General features: G+C 37.5%; 1 protein-coding gene across 1 annotated transcript in view; it reads left to right on the top strand.

The window, feature by feature from the left end:
- The window catches only part of ADAM23 (ADAM metallopeptidase domain 23), a 144,592-nt gene that overhangs the window by 18,137 nt on the left and 102,241 nt on the right, over positions 1–24,214 (top strand). Inside the window, exon 3 of the mRNA XM_039844553.1 lies at positions 13,989–14,065. Within this exon, the coding sequence (XP_039700487.1) occupies positions 13,989–14,065 (77 nt within the window). The remainder of the gene's footprint in view (positions 1–13,988; positions 14,066–24,214) is intronic.

Raw genomic sequence — 24,214 nt, forward strand, 5'->3', positions numbered from 1 at the left:
GATGACTTGGCTGGATCGGCTAGAAAAAGAGAGGAACTACAGTAGACAGAATACCTGCCCCCAAAGATGTTAACATCCAAATCTCCATAACCTGTGAATACGTAATATGTTACTTTTTGTGGTAAAAGGTGGTTTCTGATCACCAAATTCCACTTATCGATGTTTCACGTCAACAAGCAATTCTTGGAATACTAGGAGGGTGTCCGAGAACTCAACTCAATTCCGACACTAGTTACCTGGAGATAGCCTCAGATCCCACAGGTTAAGGAGGTCAGTCCTACAGGACTGTTCCCCCAACCCCCACTTCTGATGTCTGTCTCAAGTCCAGGTTGTTACCTATACTTCTGATTGACCGGCTATAGATAAGGAGTCCCTAAGACCCCCTCCTCAGGTTTGATTAATTTGCTAGAGTAGATCACAGAACTCAGAGAAACACTTACTTATTAGATTATCAGTTTATTGTAAAAAGATATAACTCAGGAAAAGCCAGATGGAAGAGAGGCATTGGGCAAGTTATGGAGAATGGACACAGAGCTTCATGCCCTCTTTGGTGCACCATATGTAATGAACTCTCCATATGTTCATCTGTAATCTCTCTGAACTCCTTCCTTTTGCGTTTTTATGGAGAGTTCATTACATAGGCATGACTGATGAAATCATTGGCTATTGGTAATTGATTGAACCTTGAGCCTCTCTCCCCTAGGGGGTGGGACTGAAAGTTCCAGCCCTTTATTCATGTTTGGTTCTCCTGGCAACCAGCTCCCATCCTTAGGTGCTTTCCAAAAGTTTTCTCATGAACATAAACCCAGTTGTGGTGGAAAGGAGCTTTTCATGAATAAGACATCTACTTCCCCTTTATGACTCTGAAGTGATTTTAGAAACTGAGGACAAGAAACCAAATATGACTAAAGATAGCTATTTCAGACAGTAAGTTGTCTGCTTTTATTGCTTAGAAAATTCAAAGGGTTTTGGGAACTGTGAGCCAGAAACATTGGATAAAGGTCAAACATATATGAGAAATCTATTTTGATCATCTGAATGACCCAATATAAATATTTCTTATAAATAACAATATTGTAGGCAACAGAAACTTTGTAGCTCTGATTAAGTTAAGGGTCATGAGATGGGGAGGTTATCTTGGATTATCTGGGTGGACCCAATATAATCACAAGGGTCCTTATAAGAGTGAGAGCCAGAGAAGGAGATGTCACGATGGATGGGGAGATTGGAGTGATGTAAAGAAGCCATGGAGTGCAGGCAGCCTCTAGAAGCTGGAGAAGATAAGGAAATAGAGCCTCCAAAAGGAACTGGCCCTGTCTATACCTTAACTTTAGACTCTAGACTTTGATTTTGGATGTTGAAGTCTAGAGATGTGAGATAATAATTGTGTTGTTTTAAGTCACAAAATTATAGAAATTTGTTACAGTACTAATTGGAAATTAGTATAGAAGTCCAGAGTAATTGTAAGGCTTTTTCCTGGTGAGTGGTACTACTGTTGCTCAACATGGGAAAAGCTGGGGAGGAAAGTTTAGAAGAGAGCTCACAGAACATGGAAACTGTTCTCTTCATTCCGACTATTGGTCATTTATATAGTTATGTTGTCAAATGAGTTTGCCATGGTCTCGGGCAGGTTGGGATGGGATGAAAATGTGGGAGCCATGTAAAAGCATATAAATGGTATTTAGAGACCTGGGATTTGATACCGATGGAAAAAAAGTGTAGTACATTAATCATGGAAAAACAGCTTAGTACCTTCCAATCTGAGGCCACATTCAGAGTTATTCCCCTTAATTTCTTGCTGTTTAAATTACAGTTGTTTTCTTTTGCGTCATCAAATGACATTTCAAAAGATAATAAGGAGCTGCCACTTTAGGAGGGAAAAAAAGCAAAATTAAGCACTTTTTAAAAAGAACAAGTTTTTGGACTGTGTAGATAGTTGCAGCATTTCTTACTTTTTGAGGACTACATGTGAACTTATTTAACAGATTTAAATCTACAGCTTAATTGGGGGGATTTCTATGGGTATACATTTTTAAAAATTTGCTTCTGATCAGTTAGATAACAATCTTGAAAGAACCATACTCCCCTTTTCTGTTGGTATCAGTTGCTTTCTGCTGTTTTATTTCAAGGCCTTCGGTGACAGCTGAAAGTGACCTTTGAAATTAAGGTTAAATTTAGTGTAAAGGCAATGCATCTAGGGGAATCTATATTAATTCATATATCTGTTGAACACATAGATCAAGCGTTCTCCACCAGGGGCAGTTTTGCCCTCCCCAGGAGACATTTGGTAATGTCTGGACATATTTTTGGTTGTCATACTGTGGATTGGATGCTACTGGCATCTAGTGGGTGGAGGGCAGGGACGCTGCCAAACATACCACAGTTTATTCCAGTCCCCTAACCCCCGACCCCTGTCACCGCTCAAAGATGAATGCAATCTAAAATGTCAATAGTGCCGAGGTTGAGAAAGCCTGTAAACCTATAGGTCAGGAAAATGGGAACTATTATCTTTCTGTCCCTTAATATATATGCTGTTTCCAACATAAATCTGATTATACATGGAGCCAGTGGACTTCATCTTTTGCTGCCCTCAAGGTAAGTACTACAGTAATTCTTGCAGATTCTGTAATTTTTATTTTGTGAGAAACTGGCTAATTTAGTGTTAACTGGAATGGAAGGAAGAAAGAAAAGAATTTGCTCAGTCTTTATTGAAATGTTTTCTTCTTCTTTTTTTGTTAAGATAAAACACTTAATTTTATTATAGTCTTAAATTTTTGGAAAAAAATTTATATTCTATAAGTAATTTTTATTGTGGACTATTTATCGAGTGTTACTAACAGCACGTTCTCTCTAGTCATAACTAATTAAATTCTGCCATGATACAATTTTGCTTATTTTGGATAAAAAAAGTCACTTGAAATAACTATAATTCAAATCAAATAAAATTATAAAAATTGCTTTGTTTCTTTCTTACTCTTTTGGCACTATTGAGATAGCATTGTGATTTAAAAAAATATTGAACAAAAGTCTCCTTCTTATTATTTGCTAACTTAAGAAGCAGCCCTAGGAACAGATGTAGGAATGGAGAGATTTGTACAATTCTGTTGACTCTTTTTATTCCTATATTTTGCAATATAAACTTTAATTACTAAGTTGGTTAGAGATTTTGAGAAATCTACATTAATTAATAGTATGTGGAATATACTTTAGTTTATGTGACTTAAGATCAGGCCCTTACGATGCTGGATACAGTTAATAAAATGAGTAAGTGTATACTTTTAAAAAGTCCTAAAATGAGATATATGACAATTATGTCTTAAAGCAGTGACAAGCTTGTAATATTAACCATAGTTAAGATAGCACGACTTCCAGAATATGGAAATGGAATTTTGGGATATCAAAGATAAGTATTGTGTTGTTTTTTAGGAATATTTAACATATATACATTCATGCATATAACCTATGTGGTTTGTTAAAGAACTAACATCCTCATTTGCTGAGCATTTCTTTGTAACACATACAGACAAGACATATGAAAATGATACTTGAATTCTTTTGGGGGAGTTCGTAGTGCATGATATGCTTCTTGAGTTCCGAAGTAACACTGTTTTAATTGAAAATGTTATTTTAAAACCGAATGAATGGGTTATTTTGTACTGACTGCTAGAGTTTTCCCTCCCCAGTTATATTAGTTTTTTCATTTAAGCTGTAGCTATTTCAGACAGTAAGTTGTCTGCTGAATTTAAATAATCCTCTCTTTAGTTCTTTTACTAGAATTTTTTGTACTTTAATATTCATTTATTTTTTTCACTCATTCATATGCTTAATCATTCACTTATTTGTTCAATATTTCTTAATTCACTTAATCACTCAGTAAACATCAATTAAAAGATATATCTATATATGCCTTATATCTAACTGCCTATTCCACATCTCCATGTGGATATATAATGTGCATATCAAACTTAACAGATCTCAAACAGAAATCCTGTATTCCCACTACCACCTCCTTCTCCTGCAGTGTTTCCCATCTCAACACATTGCTTGCGCCTTCTGGTTATTCAGGCCAAAAATTCTGGTTTTCCTTTTTATCTCTATTTCTTTCATAACCCCTGTCTAATCTTTAAGCAACTCCTGTTGACTCTGCTTTCACTGTCTACTTCAAATCTGATCACTTCTTATCAACTCCACAGTTACTCCCCAGTTCCTACCTATCATTAGTTCCTACCTGGATTATTGCAACAACCTCTTAATTGGACCCTCTACCTTCTCCCTTGCTCAAATGTCATCTTTTCAAAGAGTTTTTCTCTGTCCACTCTATTTAATATGTCACTTCCTAACTTTCTTTGCCTCTTACCTACTTTATTTTTTTTTACCTATAGAGTTTGTCACCATCTAACTTGCTTTACATTTATTCGTTGATTGTATTATTCTCCCTGTCCCCCAACACTAAAATGCAAACTCCAGAAAACCAGGGCCTCTGCTTAAAACATGGCAGACACAATATTTGTTGAATGAGTAAATGATTTCATATATGATGTAGAAGCCAATGAGGTAGCATATAATCTGAGGAAACAGATATATTCCAAAGTACTATTTTTTATTTTTCTATGTCTTCATGGTTCCATGTAATTCTGGGTTCTCATTTGGAAACAAAAATAGAGTTTTAATGAACCTAAAACATTCTGTAGATGTGGTAAGTCTATCATTTGCTTACTAAAATAGGCAGGATATTCTGTGTAACAGTCAATATTCTGAGTGTTAGTTTTAAAAATTGTATGATTGCAGTCTGAGTGGTTGGCATTTTGAAGAATTCTATGGAAGTCGAGTGTTAGAAAAAATGAGGTCACTTCAATATTAGATTTTTGACATTCATCTTTGAGTAAAGTATGTGTAGCACATACAATATTTGTTGTGAGTAAAATTGTGATATATGACAATTGTGAGCCTCTATGTTCAGGAATAGACCTTAATAGACTTTCTTAGAAAATCTGCTGGCACCTGCATGTTTGTAAAATGGGAAAATCAATTTTTGTCTTGCTTCCTGCCATTTGAAAGTTACTCTTTCTATCAAAGAGGGCAGAATGCACCCCATCCATGATCACAGCTAAGGTCAGAATTCAGAGCAAAGGACTGAGCCAGACAGAGCTGAGCATCAGAAAACCCAGAACGCTCTTTAATTTATAGCTGTGGACAGAGCTGGGTCCCTGTAGAGGAAGGGAGGTTCACCCCACTAATATTCAACCTGTGACACATGTCTTGCATAGGGTAGTTAGGGAAAGCAAAGACCACTTAAGATTCTCATTGCCAAACAGCTGTATGCTTACGGTGAACTCACAAGCAGAGCCTTTTCTTCAAATAGAAATAAGAGTGCCAGTTTAGAGATCCCAACACAAATCAGCTCTAGGCAAGAGCAGTGTGAGACCCACCAATGAAGATCAATAGAATTATTGATCTCAAGAGAAGAGAGATTTGGCCTGGATAGGTCGGCTTAGCCTCCCTTGGTTTCAGTAATTTCTTAGTGAGGGAGAACTAGAAATTAATATTTGAATTCACAACATTTATGGTTTGCTGACTATAACAAAGCTCATAATCTCATTTTGTGTTTCAGACTCATTTGCTCTTGACTAATCCTTATGTGGTCATTATAAAGATCCAAATTAAAGAACTTTTTTTTTTTCCCCCCTGCTCTAGAGAGATATTTGAGTTGCGTCCACTGGGCTGTTGTAGCCAGCATCCCAAGGACCAGAGTGAGTGGACTAGAAAAACCTCGTGGAGTGCTGCCTTGTGGAGGCTTTCTTCTTTCAGGATAGTATTAACATTAAATAAGCAAGTTAAAAAACCATGTTCTGAGCCACAGACATTACGCATGGAGCTTGGTGCCTTGCTTTCCAAAACTTATGCCTTACTTCTATTCTTTTACTTAAATTATTTAGTGGGTGTTTAATAACTCTGGCTAGAAAGAAAAATTAGGTTTTTGCTTTATGACAAAAGTGTCAGCAGAGAGACACACTCTTTGGAGTTACGGAGTTTGGTGAAGTAGGAATTGATGAGGAAAAAGAACAAGGTGAATCACACCTCAGCCACTAGACTAATGCATCAAATTAAATGTTACTATTCAGGAAAGCAGCAGAAAGAAACTGCTTCCATGGTAACTGTGTCATAGCTGTATTTTTACTCATCCTCCGGAAAATATATGAAAGCTAAATAATAGAGCCGTAGTGATACTTGTAATGCTTTATCCATTTTCAAATAACAAGAAGTCTGAAGGCTTATGATTTCATCTCTCTTTTGAGTTGGCATTGTCAGTTTAATGTTCAGCAAACATTAATCACCAGTGGTAAATTTATAGAAGACAGTTCATGTAAATATCCAAAGATGCTTTGTCAGTGAAAGTGTATTGCTACAGAGTTCTGGGATGCTAAATGATCACTAAGAAAATGTTAGTGCAACCCTTCAGGGCTAAAAAGAGACCCCCATCCACCCCAAATAATATGAGATGTAGCTTCTCTTCTTTGACTGATTATGAGAAATTTTAAAAACAAATTTTTAGGACAGCTAACTCATGATTTATTCATTGAACTATCTGTTTGGATTATCAGTGCCTATTTTTCTTCATTCCCTGCAGTGTCTATCTTTTTTCTGTATTAAGCTTTGAGAGCACCTGAAAATGAGAGTAGTTAAAAAAAAAAAGGAGAAGATGAAACTGGTTTCTCTTGAAAATTGGTTTATTTAGAAAAAAGCTCTCATAAAAGATTTGGTCAGAAATTGAAATCTAACAGCTATCCTTTTTTTCCGTATCATTAGACTGGATAATTGAATGTTGGCCAGATTTCTTTCAGAGTGGAAGTTTTATCTTTCTGGCTAGGACTGCACAGAAAACAGGGTCAAACAATGACCTGCTTCCTTCACCAACAGATGCTGATCTGTCAGGGGCCTATGAGAAGAGTATGCTTTCCTGATGTTTTGGTGTGCATCTATCTGTTAGTATCCGTCACAGCTAGGACTTCCGCTTTTTAGTTTAAGGCTAAAACACAGATTGATTAACACAAGGCTTTAGTATTTTGGGGGGCTTGTTTGTGTTCACACAACTTATTGATCTTGTGAAATGTTTTATTTTATAATAAACTGCCGTGCTTTAATTCTCATCACAATTCAAACTGTAGTTAATGCTCCAGAATAGACGGCATCCTGTGTTTTACTATAAAAGCATGTTTCTTAAGTCTCTATTTATTAGCAAACACTTAGAAACACTTTGAAATTTCATCCTATTTAATCATTCCTAGAGCTATCTGAATTCTGTCTTTAGATGCTGAGAAGGACTTCTCCAGTAAGCTTTCCTAGTTCTTTCCATCCCTCAGCATTCTTACTCCTCAAATTTAAAAGCACTTTTTACCCAGACCGTACACTTAATATTAAATTGAATAATTAATCATGGTTATGTTGTATGTGGCATCTTTACAAATCATATTTATTATCATTATTAATTGAAGTATTGTATTTCTTACTCTGTGGTTTATATCTCATTTCACTAACCAGATTATGCACTTTTTGATATAAATTCTAATTCTTCTATATCTTTACATTTGCCACAGTATCTCATACAAGGTAGGGATTCAGTACCAATTTGTTAATGGGTTGACCAATAATCCTGTGAATTGGAACATGCTAGAAGAAAATGTGATGATATTCTCTACCACACACTACCTATTTAAATGCATCTTGGGAAGAATGTTCAGCAAATTACCTTAATTTGCAAAATTGCCTTCATATAATATTGCAGCTGTTTCACTTCTCAGGAAAATGATTCATATTATTTTAAAGACACGACAGCTTGAATAAAGTCAAAGCATAATACCTAATGGTAATTAACAATAAAAAATATAAAATTTGCAAATTTTGCAGAGTACAAATGCACACTGGATTGTCTAGAAGGTGGCCAGCTATATTGAGAGAGAACTTTTAAGGTAGAGCTGACTGATAATCTTTCTGAAACAATATTGTTTAATTCTTTTTTCCTTTCTCCTTCTATTTACCCCCTTCTTCCTAAATTATTGAGCTCTTTCTATGTGGCCAACCTTTTCTAGGAACTTTCTGTTACATTATTTTATAATTTAATCACACACATCTTGTTGGCAAGCTATTAATATTTATATTTTAATGACCAGGAAATGTCAAGGTTTGGAGGCTTAAGGATTTTTGGCATGAACTTGGCACTTTTTTTCACTGAAGTGAAGCAAACACCTCACCTTTCTTCCTTTGATGTGTGACGTTGGACAAAAACATCATTTAACCTTTCTGTGCCTTGATAAAAAATTTTTTAAAATAAAAGGTTACTAAAAATGTCTACCCTACTAACTTCATATGGTACTGTATTATTCTGAATAATTGGGGTAATTAAAACACAAAAAATATAGAGTATTCTTTTTCTCATAGGCTTGTCTTGATCACATTGGTGATTACCAATGTGCAAATTGTGAAGAAGGGATTAGAACCAGGCTGTAATTTAAAATGGCCTATTGATGTTTTCTTTAAAACTCTTAGGAAATATTCACATATTTGAATTTTGCATTATCCAGAAAAAAGATCCACAAGCTGAACTTTTATGTTTTTCCAGCTGTGGGATAGACCCAGATTAGTTATTTACAGAAAAGCCTATGTGATCTAAAGAAAATGATGTACTTTTCTCAAACTTATTTCAATGTAAATTTGATAGTTTATTTCTTATTAGAATTTAATTATTTGGGTCACTGGGTTATGTGTCTACTTTTTTATATGAAGAGAAAAACATACTGTACAACCAAATTGACACAAGGCGCCCTTGTGAAGCTTCTTTCTTCAACAACTCAATCCATTACAACGAAGCAGGCTTCTTCTAGTATCTGATTAATTGATCTTCCTCCCTTCTTACTTGGTGAATTTTGAAATCTGTCTTCTCTGAAACACCATAAAATCTCCTGAATCTCAAAAGAAGGTGGTTTTGAGATTCTGTGAACTTTTTCCATTATATTTGAAGAAAAAGGAGTAAAAACTCTTGTAGGGTGTATTGAAAAATTAAGAGTAGGAGAAAAAACCATAAGCAAAAAGAGAAAAGGAGAGAAAAATACTTCCTGAAAAGGTTATAGTTCATACAAACACATATACAATCACAACATATATCTTTGACATTTTAATGAATGTAGAAAAAGCATGTTGTCATAACAATGAGAGAAATAAAAATTAAAAAATTACCCACTGTCTCACTAGTAATCAGCTATTTAGCTGTTTTACTTTTTCCATGATTTCTTCTTATGTAGAAGATAGTTTTATTAATGCTGCCTTGCAGCTGTAGCTGCAGCATGTGGCTTTCTCTAGCATCTTTTTTTCCTGGAAGCCCACACAGCCTTCTCGTTAGGAAGTGGAGCTCGAACTGTTCACAGGTGTCTGCTGAGGCTTGCTTGACAGCCTCCAGGGTTTCTGCTTCCATTTGAAAGTATTTTCTTGTCTTATTGATGTACTATTCTGGATATGTTTCCTTCGCTACTTAAATGAGTGTCTCCCTAAATAAACGAAATATATCTTAAGAACTGCAAATTTCTTCCAAATTTTCTTGTTTCCCAAACTATATACATTATAGAGTGTACTAAAGGAAAATACATGCTCAGAGGATGTTGTGCCTGGTAGCGTAGATATCTTAATTTCAGTTGCTCGCTTTCTACTAAATTATGAAATTCAGTCTTATAATATTTTCTGGGAAAATGTAAACCATCTATTTCCCTTTTCAGTTCCAGTTATGTACACGCAAATCCTTGCCAAGTAGTTAAGACTACTGATTGAACACTCATTACGTGTGAAATGTTTTTGCATGAAAACATATATATCCTGGAAATGCCTGATTTTTATTTCTATAAGTAGTCATTTTTTTTCTTGTTTTTCTGTCTGTATTAAATGTTAACTATTCTAGAATATAAGTCCCAAGAAAACATAACCGTGTCTCTTCAGCTTATGTAATGTGCCTTACACAAAGCTAAGTGTTATGATTGCTTCATATAATAATATCGCTCCATTAGATGCAAACCCAGCCTTAGCTGAGGAACCTAGCAGTTTTCGAAAGTTATTTAATATGATACCATTAGGTGCCATCTACTCAAAGGAAAAAAAAAGAAAAAAACCAGAACAATAAAAGCACATTGTTAAGATGTATAAATTGTTCTTCAGTGAAGGAGTTTTGTGTATATAATTGAGTTTAGTTGTTTTTGTTTATAGAGCTCCTGTAATTTCCTTGTGCCAGATTCTGAGTCAAAGAATATCAAAGTACTTAGGCAACAGCTGTTCTCAGTCCTTCAGGGTGGTAATTCTGAGCCCAGGGCTGTGCTTATCGTGAAATGATGCTCTTTGACTATAAAACCCTGCATTCTTCCACAGTGCTATTACAGTGACTATCCTTGTAAAAACAAGTGTTCATCATCAAGTCTGCTTAACGGATATCTTAAAGAAGAAAATAACCCCTTGTGCCCTTATGTGTATTCATGAACTCATCTCTGAAGTATTCCTGTGGTCTGATTTTTTATTACTGAACACATTTCTAAACCTCACTGTATAGTTCCTTCTTTGTAAAAGAAAAGCAGTACTCAAGGCAGGCTTTGCATTTCAGTGGGTGTCAGTGATATGGCTGTATATTATAAAACTTTCTGCTCATTCCACCCATTCTTCTAATTTTCCTATCATTTGGAAGAGGTAGGTTAATATGAAGGAGGAACAAATAATATCCAAAAATATAATTTGTAAAACAATAATGATGAAGACTTATTTTACCTGATTTGAAAACATATTTAAAATAGACAGTTATCAAAACGGGATAATATTTCGTTAAAGAAAAAAAGATCAATTGATATGGAATGACAGATTTTAGAAGTTGAAAGCAATTTTAATCATGTCTAAGACAGCAGAAATAATAGAATCACAGGGAAAAGTAGCATTTGTCAGGTATTTTGGCATAGAGAAGCATCTGTACTCTGTATACAAATGCAGAATATAGAGCAACTGAAAGAGAAATAGAATAGAAACAAATAACATATACCACTGTACTGAAATTACTTAAAATGGATACAATATATTAGATGAATATACTAATTTCATTTGATATATGTGCAAGGAAGATGAATGCTTGAGGAAATCTTAAGTCATTTTATAGGAAAATGTACTGCCTCTTAGCATTAAAATAAATTAAAATGTTAAAACATTCTTACCAACGAAGGTAATAAAATCAGACTTTTCTCCCTATGGAGAAACAGGAGCGCTGTCGAAAGCATTGTAATTTTTTCAGTGTGGAGAGTAATCTGTCAGTATGTTTGGATCATAATCTTGTTGTTGTTATTGATGATGATGATGACAGTGATGATAACTGTGGGGCCAGACACTGTGCTGAGTAAGAGGAGGGGCATTTAGAGGAAAGCTTGCTATCTTGGCTGCATGTATGTATATGTGATCAGATATGTCATTGAGCATGTCACATAAACCCCCGCAGTCTCCAGCCCACTTTTTGATATTTATTGTTAGACTTTTCCTCCAAAAGCCATTTTCCTACAGGCCACACTCATTTTTAAAAATGAAAAAAATTTTTTTCCCCATGTTTATTTTTTACTCAACTTTTGTAAATGTTTTCCCCTATGCCCCAAATACCTTTTCTTTTCCTGGATAGTGAATTTTTATTTATCTTTTGATGTTTTGTTCAAATTGAACCTTGTCGGTGAAGCCTTGGTCCCCGTAACCCCTTAGGACAGGTTGAGGGCACCTGCTTCCCTGGAGACTGCCACTTCCTTGAGGGCAGGGGCTGTGTCTTAACCACCTTTATACACAAAGTGGGACTTAATGCGTGTGGGTGGAATAAGTGACTGAAAATAGCAAAGGAAAATCCCAATATTAATATTATTTGCTAGCCCTGTCATTAAATTCTGTTAAACTGAATCATATCACATTGACTCAGTATAAACTTATTTAACAATGAGCAAATTTTATAACTCCCAACAATTCTATAAAATGGAGTAAGCAGTTACCAGCAGGCTACTATATTTTGCAACAGAGTTTTGTTGGGGTTTGTGCTTGTCTTGCTGCTTATTTGCTATAAAATGAGCCTTTTACTGGGTCACTGTCAGGTTTTTCGTAGTATTTTTGAAGATGCTCAAGGAGGTACATTTATCAGCAATTTTAGTCCAGAGTGCTACTAACTAACTTTTTTCTACTATTTAATGTTCTAAACAGAAATATGCCTAAGGACCTATCTTATTCTCAGGAAATAAGGTTGGTTTGTTTTTTTTTTAAAGATTTTGGGATCTGGAGCTGAAAAATTTCCCCTTGTCTAAATTATTTATCAGTATAAAAATCTTCATGCAAAAGTTAATGCTTTAAGATACAGAATGAATTTAAAGACTATATATGATATTTGTATTATCAGAGGTTCTTCTGCAGATAGATGATGGAGACTACACTTGACAAGACAGATTTCTTTCTCATGTAGTTGTCTGGATGCAGGAAATGCAGATCAAGTACAGTGACGCTGTTCTACGTGGTTATTTCGGGTTTCACATGCTATTTCATGCTGTTAGGGATTCAGGTGCCTTTTTATTGCATTGTATTTAAAATTTAATATTTGTTAATTTCCTTTTAATTTTATTTATTGATTATTGTAGAGTGACTATCTGATTAGCAGTTGTAGTTAACAAGAAGTAGAAGTCATGATTTACAGTATTTTATGTTTGGCATGACAGTAATTTTGACAATAAATATTTGGTTAATTAATTGAAAGTTCATCTATTTTGGGGAAGGGCTGTTAATCTACAACTATTTGCAAGACTCTCGTGAGTTGTGGAGTTGTGGAGCTCACTGCCAAGGATGGGATAGGAAGCACACTTGCCAGTGGAGAGAAGAACAAATTAAGTTTTTCTGAACCCTGAGTATGAAGAGTTTGTTTTCCTTCATGCCTGTGAATGAGAGCTTCATGGAAAGTAGTGCAGTTGGGTTGCCCTTGAAGGATGATGAGTAGGGTTTCAATAATCAGAAATGGAAGAGGAGGGCCAAGAGGAGTCTGGGTGACTTTGGGGGGAAGGTGGGAGTGGAAAACGTCTGGTTCTATGCATGTAGCACTTCACCTATGAATTGTGACGCCCACTGTGTTTTCAGAATGAAGTCTGGAGGAAGGATGTTTGTGAGCAAGGAAAGGGGAGAGGGATGTAAAGGCTGCATTTATCCTTGTCCTTTTTTTTCCTGATAGGGCAAGAGAGTTTAATCTTGGATAATACTTTGACAAGACTTCATTGATTTGTTAATTTACATTACTCAAGAAGCTTTTGTGATCTATACTAATCTTTAACAACTAGTAGGTGTGATTTATGTTTAGATGAGATTATCTTTGCATTTTGAGATAAAGCACAGTAATGACAATATTTGTAAATGTGTGACTTTTAAAAGGGAACGTAAATGCTCAGTATTCACAAAGGGCATGGTTCTTAGTGCTTTTTAAGTTAAAAGTTTGAGCTATCCCATTTCACTGTCATTCTGCTGATACATCATTTAGAAAAAGTTCCAATTCCTGATGCAGAGCAGAGAGCTGATATAATTTTTTACTTAGGTGTGCAGAAAGAATTGGTTAGCTTTGTTCACGAAACAGGCTGAAATCAAGTTTTAATTCGTCAGACTTTTGCATAATTCATCGTGGTCACTTTGTAAGTCCAGCTGAATATACTTTTGATTTTTATCATGATGTGTTAGTTTAAAAAGACTCTTTGTCTTTTATTAATTTATTGCTGCACAAATATTTAGGTTTTCCAAGTAAAGCCATGACAATGCACTTGCTCTCCTTTTAAAGAAATGAATTGTTACATAAGGATCTGTGAAGAAGTGAATCAATTCATTAAAAAGTTCTTATTAAATATTATTCTTGATATGGATATAATCAGCTTTAAAGACAGGAAAGTAAACTAAGCATTTTTTCTGTCTTTTTGGATCCATAGGCTGTCCATCTGGCCCAGGCAAGCTTCCAGATTGAAGCCTTCGGTTCCAAGTTTATTCTTGACCTCACACTGAACAAGTAAGTATTTAGTCATAATTCTGATAAGCAAGTGCAGTAAAACTTCACTTCATGATAATGGTTTGGTTAAAATAATGTCTGTTGTTGAAGCAACTGGTACTTTCTAGCTGATTATATGTCAGATAGCACTGAGAAAAATATAAAAGTCTGAAGTTAATTGTCTTTTTTTTCTTTTCCTGAAAGAAAAAGCATTTAGTATTTAACTTGTTAAATATCTCAAATATAGTACTTAGGTATTATGATTTTAAGTGAAATAAATATCTGAAGTAATGCTAGCTAATTAAATGTTTACTACAATCATTACTATGTATAGGAAGCATGATAAACTACTGGCTCAAGTATAATTGGACTTTAGTCTAGAAATTTCTGTAAGAAATTTCTTGCATTTTACCTGGCATTATACAGTTCACATGACTTCTGTATGAAAAACAAAGGAAATGATGACTTGCAAATATTTTGAGAAGGTTTTTGCCTTGTAATTTGCTCTAGTACAGGTTTTTAGAAATTTTGGTCTTATTGAAAATTTACCTGACTTTTCTCTGAGCATGTGTTTATGTTGATATTTCAGTGCTATTTCCTAAGTTGGAACCAATTGTACAGATATCTTTGTACAAATCGTGAGCAAGAGCTGTTGACATAAGTGAGTTTTTCATTAGTATTTTGACTAGGGCTGCATCTTGGCCAGAAAAATACCACGTAATGCTATGAGACGCTATAATGTAAGTGACCACAGTCGATACCTGAGAAATGGTAAAAGACTATAAAGAACAACTATTAAATTTCTTGTATGCTAAATTCTGTGAACTCTGCAGAAAAAAAATGCAGAGTCAGCTTGGGTGCACCTTACTCAAGTGTTATTGCAGCTTTAAGTCAGAATGAATCAGCAGAATTGAGAATTTCCTTTGTTAAAGGTATTGCAGGTTTTCTTCTTTGACTCTGCTGAGCATTGGTTGAGTTCCTTTTTACCATGCTGCGTCAGCACTGTGCCTACCTGAGAGATTTGTCTTGCCAAATCTTAGACTATGTTGAGAAGCAAGGTGTGGCTAATTTTAGTGTTTAGGGTCCTGTATTTCTTTAACTCTTACTGCAGTGGAGACTGTCGTTCCAGACCATAGCGTGATGATAGCAACCAACATTGCTATGTGTTTTGAACATTAAAACATCATGGTCATGGCAGATCTCCCAATCGAATGACTGAGAAAGGGTCAGATGGGGTATCCAGCGTATTTAGAGGTCTGTAAACAAGTCAGAAAGTTATTTACCACTAATCTTTAACATGCAGAGAAGTCAAGTTGAGCTCTGACTATGAATAGCCCTTGCCACAAGGAGCTTATAGTCTAGTTGGGAGAGGTCGATAGATAAATATGTAACTTTAGAAATGTGAAATTTGTTCTACTTGAGATAAACATGGAATGCTATGATTGCACCAAAGAGAGGCAGCTCTTCAGGCTGGAGGAATGTGAAAAGGCATCTTGGAAAAGATGATGCTTGAGCTAAATCTTGGAGGACAAGTGCTAAAGAGGAAGGGAAGTTTTGGAGATGGATGAGGCTGAGTCTTGCATGAGTCTTTTGTTGAACTTCATAGTAAATTACAAGGTTGAGGCAGAGGGAGATGAAGCAGGACACAGCCCAAGTCATAAAAGATCTTATATGTCATGCTCAAGTGCTTGGCTATCGTCCCTTAGACTGTGAAAAATGAAGTAGGGGAATAAACAGAAATTCTGTTTTCAGGAAGTGCTGAGAATGCTGAGAGGCATGGAGATGGAATGCTTTCAAGAGTCTTCAGTCAATAAAAATGATTAGAATTGCTTTGATGTAGTTGATGAGGCAGAAGGAAGTGTTAAAATTAATACGCCTTGATTATATAGCTTGGTGGAAAGTGGTGGTGGAAAGTGGTGTTCAGCTGAAATGGGCAGCACAAGGAACAAACAGGTTGAATGGTGAAGAGAAAGGAATGTGAAATCAGAATAGACATAATTGATTTGAGGGACTTTGGGACACACATGAAGCCGTGTCTAAGAGGTAGGTGGATATAACAGTCTGAAGCTCAGCGAAGACATGGGAGCTGGAGATCATAGAGTCGAGAGTCATTTCCATACAAATGCTAATAACAAACATGGTTGTGAATGAGATTCTCCGGGAGCGTGGGAAGATAGTTAAGAGTTGAGGAGAGGAAGAAGAGCCCATGACGGGACAGAGAATGAGTGATAAGAGAAGTGGGAGGAGAATCAGAAGCATAACTGAGTTTCAAAACAAAGGCGTGATCTAGAGCATCACATGCAGTAGAATGATTTAGTGAGATAAGGAGCAAAGACTTCTCTGTGGATTTGCCTATTAAGTAATCGGTGGTGGTCTGAAGGCAGCAGTTTCAGTGAAGCTCTAGGGGCAGAAACCAGGTTGCCATGGGCTGGGAGTGAATGAGAGATGATGTAGAAACAGCAAGTACCCATTGGGGAGGTTTCAGAAGGAAAGAGCGCCAGGGGTAGTAGCTAGAAGAAGACATTGGGGGTCAAGGGAGGGACTTTTAGTGATAACAGAGCTGAGAGATGAAGCTGATAAGAGAGTGAGATAATAGTGATAATAGGCTGAGAGATGAAGCTGATAAGAGAGTGAGAGGGGATGATACAGAGGAGAGAGAAGGTAATTTATGGAGCAAGATCTGGGCGAAGACAGAAGAGAGTGAGATCAAGAGCACAAGGGCAGAATTTAGTTTTGAACTAGGAGAGCGTTCATCCCCAACTTGTGTGATGGTATTAGCGTGTCTGCAGGTAGAGACTGGTTTGTAGTTGAAGGGATGGAGTTCAGCAGATGCATCTCTGAAGATTTCCTTCTTGGAGACAGCAGTATCTGCCGTTGGGATTGGGATGGGGAGGGAAGATGGGGTAGGTTGGGACTTGAGGAAAATGATGAAAGTCTAGGTTAATTGCTGAGAGGAGTGAGTAAGGAAGCTCACCAAGGTCATATTAAAGAATTTATGAGCAGCCTGTAGAAATCAAGTGTTATGTGTTAGCCTTAGCATCATTCTTCCTGATTTTTTTTTTTACATCACTGCAGTATGTGAGGAAGGAGGCAGGTTGTAGTATGGATCAGGGTTCACTTTTTCTGGTGGTGGCACAGAGGAAAAACAGTGGAGGCAGACCTCTGAATTCTGGTAAATAACAGGTAGTTAAGTATTAGGATCAAGTCTTGGTAGAAAGGGAGATGAGGTCAAGAGGAGGCTTACAGACTAGGAGAAAATGAGATCTCTGTAGGGAGAATTAAATGCAGTGGGAGGGAGGCCATGAGAACTCCAATCGTGTGGTGTCTCCCTGACGCAGAGTCCCCAGCCACCTGAGAACAATGTGAGTGTGTGATACTGATATGACCTGGAGATAGCAATTGTACTGTATCAACTTGTGACATGTGTTGGCCAGGGTGCACCTTGAGTTTAAATGACTTTTAATGGCTGAGATTAATTAAAAATTGATCCATATTAGAATAAAGTTAGAGTCAAGAGCATTTTTAATCAGTCATGGAGGAAGCAAAAGAGCTCCTGAGGAAAGAGAGATCTCACTGCCACCGCAGGGTGGTCGTTGCCACACCATGTACAACAATTTTAAGTTGTTAGAGGAGGGAAAAGGCAACAGGTATATGACAAGTATATGGGCTCAGTGAGGGAACGAAATATAAAGATGATGAAATAAACCAATGAAAGCAGTGACCATAGAATGTAAATGGTTAATGATGTCACCAGGCCTGGACTGCCAGCTTATGAAGATTACCCTCATATGAACTCCTGAGAGGAGAACCTTTTGGAATCTGTGCTTTCATGGATTGAACAAGTGAGGCCTTGGCTTGCTGAGGCATCTCAGGGCAGAGGTGTGTGTCTTTTATTTGTTCAGCAAATGTCGAGTGAGCATCAGCGATATGCCTCTGACTGCTATAGGTGCTGATGCTGTTGAGAACAGGCTAGACAAAGCACCTGCTTCCCCTGTTGGAGCTTCATTCCACGGGAAGAGGCAGTGAACCACTAAATGCACCAGACGAGTGCGTTAAAGAACATAAACTCGTCTCTGTGATGGAGAGGGACTGCAGGTGGAGGTGACCAATGTGATTTAGATGTCACAGAAGCCAGAAGGTATGTCTCGGGAGGGACATTGAGCTGAGACGTGATCATCAAAGATGAGCTACTACACAAAGCTTGGAGGCTGACGGTTCCACACAGCTGGGACGGTAAGACAGCAAGTGCTGAGGAGAACATAGAATGGTCAAGAGGGACAGAAGCTGACGTGACTGGAGTGCAGCAGGGGGCAGGAGATGGAGGGACACTGAAGAGATGAGATCAGAGAGGAAGCTGTGTAGCCAGAACAATGTCATGGTAAGATGTTTGGATGTGGAGCCGCTGTGAGGCGGTCGTCATGGATGTCACACCTTCAGATTTACATTTTATTTAGCTCAAAAGGTCCTCATTGTGGCCTCAGAGGACTTTTAGTCAGATTCCTTTCAGGATACTCTCCTTTTTAATTTAGTTTTTCCTCTAGAATAACCATTGTTTCAAGTTATAGAAGCTTTAAAAAGGATTACTAGATTACTAATTCTCAATATGTATCAATCCTTTGAGGTCCCAGGGGCGGTCTGAGGATTGTCTTTCCCTATGTGTGATTGGAGTTATCCAAAGCCTGTGTTACCTGTAATTAAATTTACTGGTGTCTTCAGCCAGCGTTTTTTGGAAATAACTGCGATCAGAGCCATGTCGAAAGCACAGGTTTGGGAGTCGAACAGACCGGGGTTTGAATCTGAGGCTGCCATTAACTAATTGTGTGAACTTGGGCAATTTTCTCAACTTCTTTTTTAATAACAGTTTGAGATACGTGCCATAAAATTCACTCATTTGAAGTACACCATTCAGTGGTTTTTATTGTATTCACAGAGTTGTGCAGTTATCACCACCATCTAATTCCAGAACATTTTCATTGCCCCAGAAAAAAAAACTTGTGCCTGTAGGAGTCACTGCCCATTCTCCTCTCCCCCAAGCCTCTGGCCACCACTCATCTACTTTCTGTCTCTATAAATTTGACCATTCTGGACATTCATATAAATGATGGGTTGGTACAACTTGTGATTGGTTTCTTACACTTAGTGTAATGTTTTCAAGTTTCATCTATGCTGTGGCTGAATCATCTGCCATTAAATGGATATAGTCTTCTTAAGCTTTTGTTTCCTTCCCAAATCGTAGATTGTTGTAAGGATTAAATGAGATAATGTGTGGTCCTTGGACACGTCTGCAAATTGGAAGGATGTGTTCAATGCTCTGAACTTAACGTTTGGCTCCATTTTTTTGTTGTTGTTTATATACTCTTTTGGCTAGAACATAGAGGGATGACTGATACCCCAACGAAGATTAAGCCTTCTGTAACCTCCAATGAACCCATTGGGGAGACACTGCTAGACCTGGATCATATCTGGATTTGGCTTTGTTGTACATATGTAAATAGTGGTGACATTTGATGTTGGGCCGCCAGGAATCTTGGAAAAGGAAAATTGACATAGCATCTCCAGTTCAGAGAATTACACAGACCTCAATGATCACGCTCTTCTGTGCAGAGGCTGTTGCGCTGACTCGCGGTGATGTTTTCATTCACCTAGGGAAGGGGTTCGAGGTGTGTACTGATGAGTGTGTGCAGGAGAAGATGGGGCGGTGCGAGGATTCAGATCATCGGAGTAGTCTAATGTCTTCACACGGAAGGGGGCGGCCTTGCGGAAGTGTTCAGTGAGAATGGAGGCGTGATGAAAAGATTTGAAGTAAAGCATCCAGTAAGGTAGTTAGGGATTTAGGAGAAGATCTTTGTTCTGATGTTTTTGGGAATCAGGGTGTTTGATTTAAGATGAATGTCTAGAAAATGCTGATTTAAAGACATAGATGCACATAGTAATTTGCTCATTAAAAGCAGTTCATGCAGTGCTTTTGAAAGAAGAAAATAGCCACATTGATGTAGTTTTGGTTAGGTTAAATAAAGAACCTGACTTTCGTGCTGATTAGGGTGATTAATTTATTCTTCATTTAGTCAACAAACATTTATTGAACATCTAGTTTGCATAAGAGATTGTGTTGTGCAACCCAGGGAATTCAGAGCTGTGTAAAAGAATTCCTCTTCTCCAGGAGCCCACAGTAGAGACATAAGATTAAAACATATGCAAATAGTATTAAATCATGAGAGGAAGTGATTGATTCCTGAGGCCTTGGTGCTGAGGGAAGATTTTTGGAGGGAAGGTGGGATTTGATGTTCCTCTTAAAGGATGCCGCCTTGGTTTTGGTTCCCTTGGTAGCAGACCCTGAGGCAAGGACTCTGGGAAATGCCTTTAGGGAGCGGGGAAGGGAGATGTAGAAGAGGAGGGGACTGAAAAGGGGTGAGTTCCCTTGTGCCTGACTTGGGCTCTTTCCACCAAGGAACCCTGGGTGTCTGTGCATTCGTTCTCTAGAACATGCCGGAACGTTTTCCAGCTGAGGAGCTAGGAAGCTGGACTTCTGTCCACCAACTACCAGTCTCTTGTTGTTGGGGGACTACTTCTGGGGACATTAACTCTTCAGTACCTCCTCTGCACCTCCTCTAGGGTAAAATAAAAGCGCTGAGGCCAAGAGTCTCAGGTCTTTTCAGTCAGCTGCCTTCAGTGTATGGAGGTGAATGCTGAGGGCCTGTGGCAGGTCTGTCAGTCTGCTGCAGTGGCTTTCTGTTTGGAAAGATGTGGGAGGGAGAAAGAAGCATCCACAAGGGGAAATGGCAGAGCAAAGGTGTGGTGGGAGCGGGAAGCATCAGACTCCCTGTGAGTGTGAAGATAAGATGGGTGAACCCTTAACTCAAAGCGGTGGCTGGAAGGCAAACTACCTAAATTTGGTTTTTAAGAAGAAATGTGTGGAGAAGAAACAGCCCCGCTGCTGCTGCCCCATTTGCCTTTTGTGCGTGAGTAGGACCAGAAGCTACGAGCTCTGGCTGGAGAAGAGTGTGAGGCAAATTGACCTGCACTCCAACCCGAGACTGTGGTGTGGCCATCTTCCGCCTTGGCTTGTGAATGCACATGACTCCTGAACCACGATTGGCTGGCCCTGTGTGCCTGTGCCGACCCCCCACTTCTCTCCTACTGTCTGCCGCCCATCAGTATCACTGCGGAAATTCCTCTCACACATCTGGGTGAGGGAAGCAGGAAAAGGACTGGCTTTTTGGAGTCCAGGTTTCAATCAGTCTTGTTGAGGTTGCTAGCTCAGGCATGCTCTCTGGGTTTTAGTCTGAAGGAGGTAGAGGATATGTGTAACATTGCTCTCCATTTCAGGATTCTGTGTCTTTAAGATGCTGCTAACTCATCGGCTAAATGCTTTTTTTCCTAATTTCAGAGCTCTGTGTAAGGAAGCTCATTACTACAATAATAATGATGGTGATAGACCCCGTGCTAAGCCCTTTACCCATATTCTCCAATTTAAATTATTTTAATGACCTTGTGAAGAGGATGTGATCATCTCCACTTTACAGTTGAGCATCCTAAGGCCTGGAGAGATTAAGTCACGTGCTGGTATTTGACATGGGCTGTCCGTCTGGACTATTCTTCTGTGGCTGCTTTACTATATCATTTACAAATGAGCTGGGTGTAATTCCAATGATTGCTCATCTGTTCATATTAAGTGAGAAAAAGAATTGAACAATTTTAGTCAATTTTTAACAATATAAAGAAAACTAGAAGGTCCCAGTAGGATTTAAAATAAGCCTGTTTTTGTTTGAGCAGACCATCTGTTATTGTGCCGGATTATATCCCCTCAAAATTCACATGTCAAAGTCCTAACCCTCAGTTCCTCAGAATAGAACTGTATTTGGAGATAAAGATTTTAAAGAGGTAATTAAGTTAAAATGAAGCTGTTAGGATGAATCTTAATCTAATGTGAGTGGCGTCCTTATAAGAATAGGAAATTCGGACACAGACATGTGCACAGAGGAAACATCATGAGAGGACACAGCAAGAAGGCGACCATCTGCAAGTCAGGGAGAGAGGGCTCGGAATGAAACCAGCCCTGCCCACACCTTGATCTTGGATTTGTAGTCTCTAGAAGTGTGAAGATATGTTTCTGTTGTTTAAGTCACCAGTGTGTGATACTCTGTTAAGCAGCCCGAGCAAATTAATACTCATCCTAATTACTGCTTACTTCTTGCAGTGAGACATTCAGTATTAGGCTGCTGCTCGATAATGGGTAAATCTGTTTGTCTCTCATAGCTAGTTTTCCTACTATACTTTCCAAGTGCATTTTGAGAGATTATGGTCCTTTTTTTTTTTTTTGTATTTATGGACTTAGGGAAGAGTGAACTATTTTGGTAGTTTTGAAAAAGTTTCTGTGATAATAAGTGATTTTAAGAGGCAAAGATCCTCAAAGTATCGATTGCCACTGTGTCATGTGCAATATGATGTAGATGCATAGTGCTTTTGATATCTTTTAGAGGCCTAGTAGTAGTCTAAGTTTTCCTGTGCTGGCAGGGATGAATTGTTGCAGGGTTTTCTTAGGGCACCCTTTCCTATCTGATTCTAAACATTTTGATTCTATTGTGCCAGGTAGCTCTTCCTTTTGCCATATTTTCTCTGATCAAATGAGTGTTTATCAGGTCTCTCTCAGGAATTTCTGGCTGAAGAATTACCCCATATTGAATGCTTTGGATGTTACCATTATCATTTGCTTTGACGATCCATCTTTATGTCGGTAGATTAGGTCCAGAAACTCTTGAAAAATTTCATAATAAAATATTGCTTAAATATTAATAGGTTCTAGTCCTATTTTTTAGGATGTGTATCTGACCTACTTTCAAAATGGTTTGAGAATGACTTTCACAATTAAGCATAATAATAGCAGAAGCATTAAAAATAAAATCACGATTAAACCATTGCTATTTATGTAGTGATTCTTGATTTCCATAGGTGGATGAGAACCAGTATAACTTTTAGGTGGTGAAGGACACTGGATGTTTGCTTCTGCCTACAGTTGGAGACTTTCTTACCCTGTGCTCTCTTGCCTGTTGATAATAATTAATGTGGATGAATGGGATCCAGGGAGATCAAATACCAGGCTGAGGAAATCAGGAGGGCCATAGGAGCTGGATTTAGATTTTCTAAAGTTCCAAGAGGTGAGAAGACCATAATTGCCCAGAAAGGAGGAGTCTATGGCTATAGCCTCCAGCACCAAGGATAAAAAAATATGGCATCTAAGAATTTCTAGCAAAATCAAAGAGATCTAATTGTCATTTGGATCACATTGTATTGTTTATTTAATTTAGGATGTAAAAGACATATCTGTGTGAATTAAAAGACTATTTCTTGATTGATGGATTAAAAGAGACCCTTTGCAGGGTCAAATATGTGGTGACAGAAAGAAATGTAACTATGGGAGGTGAACACACAGTGTAAATATATATATATATATATGCTTTACAGTTAAGTGTCCAGCTGAAACTTAATGGATTTCATTAACCGATGTCACTATAAAAGATAAATTAATTAATTAATTTTAAAAACTAATAAAAAAAATAAAAGAGACCATTGGCAAGTGCCCACCCCAATGCAGAATGTAGGCAAATAAAACTTGAACTTGATTCATTCTTCAGACCACTTCTCGGTCTTTTGAAGACAGATTCATGTATAAAAATTTCAGAAGTTAATCATGGCAAAAAATTGAAAAGCACAGATTCGATGTTACTAGGCAGCTGAAATGAGTTAATTGCAGTAGTTACTGAATATAGATCTTACTTTTCTGACAGTTAAGTGAGAAAGGCCACATATTAGGGTATTTAGTTCCCATTATCTGATAAAAGAAGTTAGTCTGTCTAGAGATATAAACGTTTTTCTGTCAAGGAGAAATTTATTTCTTTAGCCCTGGTGTAGAGCATTTGGTAGCATAATGGTTGTCTGCAACCATGGTTTTGTGAATGACCAGAAATGTTACTTAAATGGACTTCTCATATTGACTCTCTATATTAGCCAAATGCATAAGGTCTTTCTAACCTCAGAGGATTGATCAATAGATTTCCATTGATTGAAGCCTTTTATGAACCATTCCAAGCACTTTTTATTTCAGAAATGTTTATTGAGTACCTGCTAAGTGCCAGGCTCTTTTGAAGCTGCCAGAGAGAAATGCTTCCCTCA

This window comes from Pteropus medius, unplaced genomic scaffold, assembly GCF_902729225.1.
Source record: "Pteropus medius unplaced genomic scaffold, Ma_sr-lr_union100, whole genome shotgun sequence".
Lineage (NCBI taxonomy): Eukaryota > Metazoa > Chordata > Mammalia > Chiroptera > Pteropodidae > Pteropus > Pteropus medius.